A 9,245-nucleotide genomic window follows, 5' to 3' on the forward strand; every position below is an offset into this window, starting at 1 on the left:
TTTCCAAAATTTATTCTAAGTTTTTGTTCTGCTTAAAAATTTATAACTGCATAAAAAATTTGATACGAGATGTATGTGAACCTGTGTTTCGTGAGAGTGTCCAGAACATGCGCACTAGTACAGAAAATCATATCTCTTGCATTAAAATCCTTTGAAGTAAAAAGGGAAAAAAAAAAGATTAAGACCTATCACGAATGAATGTAACATAATGATATCGAAAATTTAGACAATTGCTTGAATTCTGAACGCCAAAATGTAGATTGAATTACATAAGTTTACAACTCGATCATATGTATGAAGTTACCTTAGGCTCCACAGAGACTCACTTTGGTATGGCATTTTGGTATTTTTAGAAGAACACAGGGTCATCTTAGTAATTTGTTGGGTGTAGTTAAAAGAGGAAACGGAAAATATATATGGCTCATATCCGGACCGAACGCAAACTTCAACCGGTTCACCAGGTGGAACTCTGTCGGTTTATTTAAGCCGCCGTTGGGCGTCCTGACTCGGTTTTTGGATACTCACATCGATCTCTCTGTCTCGCCCCACCAGCGGCTCTGTCTCATCAATACGTAAATCGGGTACGTCTCCTTTCCGCTCTTCCCTCAATAAAGCTTCAATTTTTCCATTGGTGTCTGCTCCGTTGTCCATGGAAGCTTGAAGATTCTAAGCTACAGCTAGCGCCTGTCGTGTTTCCGACCTATTTTCATATTTACCGCGGCTTTTGAGAACTAGGGACATTCGGATGATTTCCTTCGCGGGAAAGATTGAAGCTTGCAAGCCAAAGCTCATATGTCTAGGCCATATATTGAATGCCCATAAACCTCTGAGCTGTAATTCTCCAGTTCGTGCGGGTTGGAAACCAACGATTGCAGACTTTTGGTATCGAATACTGAAGATTAGCGAGAATGTTGGTTTCCAGTTACTTCCTTTGGAAGAACAGGGACTGCGAGATCTCCGCACACAGTTCAGGCTGGGAAAACGTTTCCCGGTTCCTGTTTTGGTTTGTCTACATTTTATACTACGTGTTTTCAGGGTGGGAACATGTAGACTTGCTGTTGGAAAAGGATACGGCAATTAAATGATATTTACTTTCCGGGGACGGTCGAATTATGGAGGATTTGACCTTCCTTTTGTGCATACTTGTGTAGGAATTGTTATGCCCTATTTGTGAGTTGTGACTGTTGTTGCAACTATGGCTTCGGGTTTCGACCTTGTTCCTATTACCCCGCAAAAGACGGACCCAGCATGGAAGCATTGTCAGATGTTCAAGAACGGGGACAAGGTACATCTCAAGTGCCTGTACTGTGCGAAGCTCTTCAAGGGTGGCGGCATTCATAGGATAAAGGAACACCTTGCGGGCCACAAGGGCAATGCCTCAACTTGCTTTCGGGTCCCACCGGATGTCCGCGAATTAATGCAACAGAGTTTGGATGGGGCTGCCACCAAGAGGAGGAGGAAACAGAAGATAGATGAGGTGATCTCTAATATCCCCCAGCCTAGTAATGACGTGGACCAGTTTGCTAGTCAAGGGGACTTGAGTGCTGAGGTAGAGCTGGTTCCGGTTCACATGGACTCCCTCGAGCCAAACCAAAGCTTGTTAGTGAACAGAGAAGGTGGAGTTAATAAGAACAAGGTGAGGAGGAAAAGGCAGAGAGAGAATAATGCCATTGTGGAGGTTCTGGATGTGATGCCAATCAAGGAATCTCCTGATGGGGCAGACGTAAATAATAGCTCATCATCGAGCAAAATGACCATGGACCATGTACATACAGCGGTGGCACAGTTCTTGTATGATATCGGAGCTCCTCTAAATGCTGTGAACTCGGTTTATTTTCAACCCATGATTGATGCAATTGCTTCTGTGGGACCCCATGTCTCAGGGCCCAGCTATCACCACCTAAAGGGCCCCAGCCTGAAGAGCATTCTCGAGGAAGTGAAGGGTGATTTCAGTAAGTATGCTTCTGCTTGTGAGAAGACGGGATGCTCCCTTATGGTTGAGCAATGGAGCACCAAAACGGGCGAAACATTTTTGAGTTTTCTGATTTATTGTTCCGAAGGAACCTTTTTCTGGAAATCTGTTGACGCAACAGACTACATAAATTCTTCAGAAAATCTGGTGGAAGTGCTTAGGCAAGTGGTGGAAGAGGTTGAAGAGAAGGTTGGAGTAAAGAATGTACTGCAAGTGATCACTAATGGCGGAGAGAATTTCTCTGTTGCTGGGAAAAGGTTAATGGAGATGATGCCGGCAATGTACTGGGCTCCTTGTGCGACCGAGTGCATAGATTTAATACTCAAGGACATTGCTGAACTTGAGTGGATAAGTTCGATCCTTGAACAAGCCCAATCTATGACCCGGTTTATCTATAACAATTCTGCAGTTTTGAATTTTCTGAGACGGTACACCTTTGGCAAAGATGTCATAGAACCAGGACACAGCCAGTTTGCTACAAATTTCATGACACTGAAACGGATGGTTGATCATAAGCACAACTTGCAGTCCATGGTGACCTCACAGGAGTGGATGGACTGCCCATACTCAAAGAATCCCGCAGGCCTAGAGATGTTGGACTATGTGAGTAGTCAATCATTCTGGGCATCATGCATTCTCATAACCAATTTAACGAGCCCTCTGCTTCAGCTTATGAGAATTGTTGGTGGCGAGAAGAAGGCTGCAATGGGATATGTCCATGCGGCAATGTATCGGGCAAAAGAGGCGATAAAGAAGGAGCTTATGAAAAGGGAGGAATACATGATCTACTGGGACATAATCGACCGTAGGTGGGACCGGCATTGGCATCTTCCTCTTCACAGTGCGGGTTTCTTCCTCAACCCGAAATTCTTTTACAGCGTCGAAGGAGATATACCAGTTGAGATCATGTCGGGGACGTTTGATTGCATAGAGAGGTTTGTCTCTGATTTCAAAGTTCAAGACAAGATCATGAAAGAGATAAACTTGTATAAAAGTAGCTCTGGAGACTTTGGTAGAAAGATGGCTGTTAGAGCTCGAGACACTTTGCATCCTGGTGAGTGTCCCTTATAAAATTTGACCTTCTGCTAGTTAATTCATCTTTTTTTGTGTGCGCATGAGCGTGTGGGGGGGTTGGAAAAGTCTCATTACATGCATTGTCTATTAGATTTTTGTTGGGCGTTATGCAGGTCTTGTACTCTTAATGTCATTCTCCTTACGAACATTTCGAGGTCTTAGGGAAATAAACAGATGTATTGAGTATTTTCACTTTAGAGTACCAAACATGACTGAAGACCTTCTCAGATTTTTTTTTCCCCTTTTACAAATTTGTGTCTTTCTTTTTGAAAGCTGAATGGTGGTCGACATATGGAGGAGGCTGCCCGAATTTGTCCCGTTTGGCAATTCGGATTCTGAGCCAAACTTGCTCCACCGTTGGATGTAAGAATCTCTGGATCCCCTTTGACCAAATCCACGAGACCAAGAACTGCCTAGAGCAGCAGCGGCTGAGCGACCTTGTCTTTGTTCAGTACAATCTTCGTTTGAGGCAAGTCGCCACTCATGATCGAAATTTGAAAAGTTGAATTCTTTTCCTTTCACATTTCTACGAATTGGAGTCTCTTATGGTAACAAGTTTTCTTCACAGGAATAGGAAGAATCCACAACAATATCCCCTGGATCCAATAGCTCCTGAGACAAGGAGAGTTGTTGAAGATTGGGTGACAGGTAGGGGTATATACTTGCAGGAAAGTTTTGATTGGGCCGCAGTTGAGCCACCCTCTGCTAGCTCGGAATCTTTAGAATCAGTAGCAGATGAAACCGAATATTTGGGTACAGGTAATATATCCGAGCCTTTCTTGTCTTGAATATAATTCTAAGAGGAATAGGGGGGGGGGGGGGGGGGGGGGGCGGCGGCGGGGGCCCTTGTTGTCAGTACTTAATCTCTACTCTTGTGGTTGTCTTGACAGGTTTTGATGATTGTGAAATTTTCACTAGAGCAAAGTATGGGGAGGAGGAGAACATTGGGGACACTGGACAGAATCAGCTATAGCGGAGAGTCTAAGATTATCCTGTAAAGACCATGGCTAGTTCATTCTTCGGTCCCTGTAGATGGGGAGATGTACTGACTTAGTGTAGAAAGGATGGTGGATATAGAGTGATTTGGCTTGGCAGATCCGATGTAGGGAATTAGATGTTTATTCAAATGGGAAGAATCATACAATTCTTTTACAGGCCATTTCTTGTCAAAACTTATGGTTACTCTCACCAGGAGTTCCATGTGAAGGTGCAATTGACTTTTCGATACTTAAAATCTTCCAGATGCAGGGGCAGGCACTGTGGTGGTAACTAACTTAGCATGAGTATGATGGACCGGAGTTTCTGGTTGGGCCTGTTACTCGACGGGACTTGTCCGATCCCCACCTCATTACCGGTCGATGCAACTAATAGAGGAATAATATTATAGTGGTTTTTCGGGTTACGATGAAATCACTGGGTAGGAAGCATTCGGGCAGTCCGGTTGACGTGGGCCCTGCTTTACTTTTATGAAGGTGGCAAGGAACAATAGTTGGCCATGTAGTCTTGTGTTCAGCTCCATGTCTGCAAAATTGCCCTTCTGCTGCTTTCCATCCCATGAAGTGAAGGCGACAGGCAAAGAGTAAGTGGAGCCACGGCCAATCCATCAGAATTTTTCTCTATTTTGGGTCTCTGCCTAATTTGGAGGGGCCTACTTGTGCCTGCTCTGAATGGTGTAGTCTTCATATGCTCGTTGAGGAGTTCCTACAGCACAAACAAGAGGATGGAGTTAAGTTTCTCTGGTTTCCATTATGTGCTACGAAAACCAAACTCTTGTCACTAGGGACCTACTTCAGGTATGAGAAGTATTTTCCCGTTCTTCCAGTATCCCATTTGATCTCCCCGATTCCGATGCCCGGACCCAGAGTGTAATTGCACCCGAGAAGAAACTTTTTGAAATATGTCTACCACTGTCCTTTTCAAGAACATAAAATTATTGGTTTTTTTCTTGTTTTGGCTGGAACATAAAAAATTGGCCGGGAACCCAATTCTGGTGGTTGGCAAGTTTCTGAACTCTTGATAAACAGTTATTAGGTGAAGAAGAAGTAAAAGCCATCATCAGCTCACCTTTTTTTGTCTTTTCTCCTTTTATTTTTTAATTGTTTGACTTCATTAAGATGGGATACCAAATTCTTAATTGTACATAACAATATTAAATTTAGCTATAAAGATTTTTTGGACCCCAATCCACGGAATAATTGTGTACTCTACACGTCAATTTTATCTACATCAAAATGGTATATCATATAGTATGTCTCATATACAGGGAAAAAAAATTTAAAAAAAAAGTGAAACAATATGATCACATGACTAATGTTAGTGAAACAAGGGACAACAACATCTAACTGTCCCTTCGCTAATGCTACCTACAATCACTTATACTCGAACCCGAAGCTGGCGAAGTGAGACCCGCTTCGAGATCGTGATCCCCCTCATCCATCGTGGAAGACCACATGGTAACCTTGTCATAGTATGAGGAAGACCGATAGGAATGGGTACAATCATCGAGTCCTGTGCCACCGCCAGATCCCTTCTTGATATCGTAGTTACCGTCTGGTGGCAAGGCTTTTTCCGGCAACACGAGCTCACCCTCCAAGTACCGCACCACCTGCCTCGTCGAGGGCCGAATCTGGGGCGAGCTGTTTGAGCATATCAGACCCAGTTTCAGCAGCATAACAGCCTCTACCTCATTGAACTGGCCGCCCAGCCTCGGGTCCACGACCTCGAGGATCGATCCGAGGGTCCACTTCTCCCACACCCAGTCCACCAGTATGAGCTCCTCGGGCAAGGCCTTCTGCTCAACGGGCCTCCTCCCACACACGACTTCCAACAACAATGCCCCAAAGGCAAACACGTCCGATGCCGTTGTTGGCTTGCCTGTTTTGGTGAGCTCTGGTGCGAGGTAACCCAATGTTCCCACGACTCGAGTCGTGGTCGGGTTCGCCCCATGCTCATACAACTTTGCGAGCCCGAAATCCCCCAGTCTACCATTGAGCTCCGCATCTAACAACACATTCGCGGCCTTAATATCACGATGAATCACGGCCTGCTCCCACTCCTCGTGCAAGTACAGCAATCCTGAGGCCACACCTTTAATGATCTTGAACCTCTGCTCCCAACTGAGGATGCTCTTGGGTTCGTCAAACAAGTACTTGTCTAAGCTCCCATTAGGCATAAAGTCGTAAACGAGCAAGAGATCACTCCTTCTCCTGCACCACCCAAGTAACTGGACTAAGTTCCGGTGACGGAGCCGCCCGATAGTAGAAACCTCCGACACGAAATCCTGCAGGCCCTGCTTCGACCCATTTAGGATTCGTTTAACAGCGACCTGGGTATTGCTGTTCGGGAGAATCCCCCTGTAAACCCGACCGAACCCACCAAACCCGAGCAGCTCCTTATCCCGGAAACCGTGGGTGGCCTTCCGGAGCTCCTCGTAAGGGAATCGGTGGGGCCCCACTTCGAGCTCCCAAGGTTCAATCACATCAGAATTCCAGGTCTTGCGGACGATGTAAAAGGCGACAGAGGCCAACAAGATCATCGCCGCAGAAGCCGAAAACGAAACACCCAAGATTAGACCTTTATGGCCGTTTCCATCAGAGCTTGGAAGAGAAGGGAGAGAGGAAAGATCTAAGGACTTGGCCTGTCCATTGATTGAAAAGCTCCAACCCATTATGTAATGGCAGCTCGCAAGCAGCCCTGTTGAGGCAGTGAACCCAACAAACATGTAATCCTCAAAGACCTCACTCAAGTCCACATTGAAAGACAGGACTGCTCTTGTCGGCTTAACAGAAGATTTGGAGATCCTCACATCTAATTGATTCTTCAGGGAATCATAATCCACCCAAGCTTGTATTACTGCACCACTCTTGAGATAAATCTCCTTCAGGGTCGAGTTGTTCTCTGCGAAAATCCCGGCTGTGACGGACTTATTCGACGCGAGGCTGTTGATGTCGACCCCGATGTGGTTATCGTTGATGTCCGCGAAGTCGTAGTCCTGGACCGTGTCGAACTCGACCGCGAAGATATGGTTCGAGAAGTTGCCCAGATCCGACGAGTTCATTAGCCCGAGGTACTGGCTCGGGAGGGCCCCGGGGAGCTCCCTCGAGCGCGAGATCGCGAAGGTGAACCCGTGTCCGCCGAGGCTCGGGTACTGGGGGACAATTGAGAAGGCGAAGGCGGTGGAGAAAGAGGCAGCCCGGCCACCGGAGGGGTTCTTGAATCGGACCGGGGAGGAGTAGAAGGCGTGGCCGAGGGCCCGGAGGGAGTCGTTGGTGAGGCGGAGGATGCCATTCTGCAGGACCTCGGCTCCGCCGCCGAAGCTCAGGTTGGCGGCGGTGAAGCCGCGGGAGAAGATCTCACCGGGGGCCGGAGACTGGGTTTTGGATGGTGTTGTCAGCAATGGAGCAATGAGGATGACGACCCACAAGAAGAATGGGAGGGTCTGTGCTGAGGCCATTACTAAGAAGAAGTGGAGGAGGAGGAGGAAAGGGAGGAAGGGATGAAGATGGAATATAAGGTGCTGTCGAATTGAGAAATGTTTTTATGTGCCTTTTGTTTTGTTTGTTTGTATTTTTTTTAATATTTTTATAATATATAATTCTATTAACTGCATATCTTTTTTTTTTTTTTATTTTAAAAGTTTAACGAGTTTAAATTCAAATTCGTCGATTGAATAAGATTAAATTATCTAAATCGAGAATTTTTTTTTCACTCATGAATTTCGAATCCGTGACATTTATTAAGGGAAAGAGGTGCCGAGGAATCGGTATAGTTTTTGTTGGCTGTTTTGGGCGGTGGCACAGCCCGAATTGGATTGGAAAGAGTGGGACTTTAGTGAGCGTTGGCTGTTGGGTCGGAACGAGGAAACAAACATAGTGAATCTGACCTGATTCACATGGGGACGTTCAAGTTCCATGGCAAAGTCGATTATATTCCGTTCAGGTTCGAAATGTAAATCTCGAGGAAGCAAATCGGAGCTCATTACATCTTTAAGCCCACATCACTTTTTCGTAAGCAAAGTCCGATCATGTGATATAAAGTTTGCCGACCGTATCAAATCACGTGGTTGATTCGAGTAACAGTTTTTATGGGCAGATAGATTGGGGACAGAGCTTTGAGTTTCCTTTCCATGGTTTAAATATGATTTACATGTAATTTCTTCTTTCAATTACCTTTCTAGATAGATCATATCATATAATTTCCTCCTCTCTATTTTGACTTTCATCCATTGAATAATGATCCCTTATGGGAAATCCATGGAAAATTCTGACCACTAACAGAGGGAACAGACAGAAAGTGACGTGCCACTTCCCTCCACATCACTGCTTAGGTGGGCAACCACAATGGCCACTGTCAAGGACCTTTAATCTGATAGGATAGGATTCATTCCACGTTGGTTAATCACCGCTTCGAAGCCGTTCGATCTGAACTGTCGAAAAAGGTCGGGATCCTTCCTCGAACGGATCTATAATTTTCGTGATGATTTCATTCTCCTGTCCCGCTCCGTCGTTATAAAGGCTAACGTGAGGCCGTGTCCTACTCGGTGATACTGATCTCACCGGGCCACCATGTTACAGCAAGGGTCGCTGTCCTGAAGGCCGGTGAGCCCACGGAGACGCAGCCACATTCTCAGTGTGCTTTCAGTGGCAGTTGACGTTGACCCGACGTAGCTCAAAGCAATACTTTCATGATAACTATACGGTCTATTTATCAACCCGACAGCCGTTGGATGGGATGAGCTGGAACACATATGAACGATGATCGTTCGCTACAAACTTCTCTTCATCTTTTTAATGAAGAAGTTGGGTTGGGGGGCCAGGCCGGTTGTATTATTTACGTTTAATTGCGTCGTATACCTATCATTTGAATGAATTTTTAGTTATAATTCAAACTTGATTTTTTACTTGAGATATCTCAACGTTGACGTATTGATTTTACATCTAACCCGACGCTAAATTTCCGTCCAAAATTAACGGAATTGCACACGTGACACTTTAATTTTGTAATACATGTAAGCAACATTACAAAATTAACGTGCCACGTGTGCAATTCCGTCAATCGTGGACGGAAAGTTAGCGTCGGGTTAGATGTGAAATCAACAAGTCAACGTTTGGGATATTTTAGATAAAAAATTAAGTTTGGATTAGAACTAATAATTCCTTCAAATGTTAGGTTATATGACGCAATTATTCATATTATTTAT

The 9,245-nt window shown here is 45.1% G+C and overlaps 2 protein-coding genes across 2 annotated transcripts; one reads left to right on the plus strand and one right to left on the minus strand.

Annotated features, from left to right (window-relative positions):
• Nucleotides 1-424: 424 nt before the first annotated feature.
• LOC116195356 lies at nt 425-4,287 on the plus strand. Its single transcript, XM_031524488.1, has 5 exons — nt 425-581; nt 1,152-3,026; nt 3,320-3,515; nt 3,615-3,805; nt 3,937-4,287. Exons 2-5 carry the CDS (start codon nt 1,196-1,198, stop codon nt 4,017-4,019), a joined length of 2,301 nt encoding a protein of 766 aa, XP_031380348.1. The 5' UTR covers nt 425-581; nt 1,152-1,195; the 3' UTR covers nt 4,020-4,287.
• A 927-nt stretch (nt 4,288-5,214) lies between these two features.
• LOC116195357 (L-type lectin-domain containing receptor kinase S.4) lies at nt 5,215-7,580 on the minus strand. The gene has a single exon (XM_031524489.1). The coding sequence runs from the start codon at nt 7,497-7,499 to the stop codon at nt 5,406-5,408; it is 2,094 nt and encodes a 697-aa protein (XP_031380349.1). The 5' UTR covers nt 7,500-7,580; the 3' UTR covers nt 5,215-5,405.
• Between the last annotated feature and the right edge of the window lie 1,665 nt (nt 7,581-9,245).

The sequence above is a fragment of the Punica granatum genome, chromosome 2, assembly GCF_007655135.1.
Source record: "Punica granatum isolate Tunisia-2019 chromosome 2, ASM765513v2, whole genome shotgun sequence".
NCBI classification, from domain to species: domain Eukaryota; kingdom Viridiplantae; phylum Streptophyta; class Magnoliopsida; order Myrtales; family Lythraceae; genus Punica; species Punica granatum.

Coding starts and splice junctions, on each gene's coding strand:
- LOC116195356 (XM_031524488.1), top strand. CDS start 1,196: ATGGCTTCGGGTTTCGACCTTGTTCCTATTACCCCGCAAAAGACGGAC. Junction 3,516..3,614: donor CAGTACAATCTTCGTTTGAG/GCAAGTCGCCAC, acceptor TTTTCTTCACAG/GAATAGGAAGAATCCACAAC. Junction 3,806..3,936: donor AACCGAATATTTGGGTACAG/GTAATATATCCG, acceptor TTGTCTTGACAG/GTTTTGATGATTGTGAAATT.
- LOC116195357 (XM_031524489.1), bottom strand. CDS start 7,499: ATGGCCTCAGCACAGACCCTCCCATTCTTCTTGTGGGTCGTCATCCTC.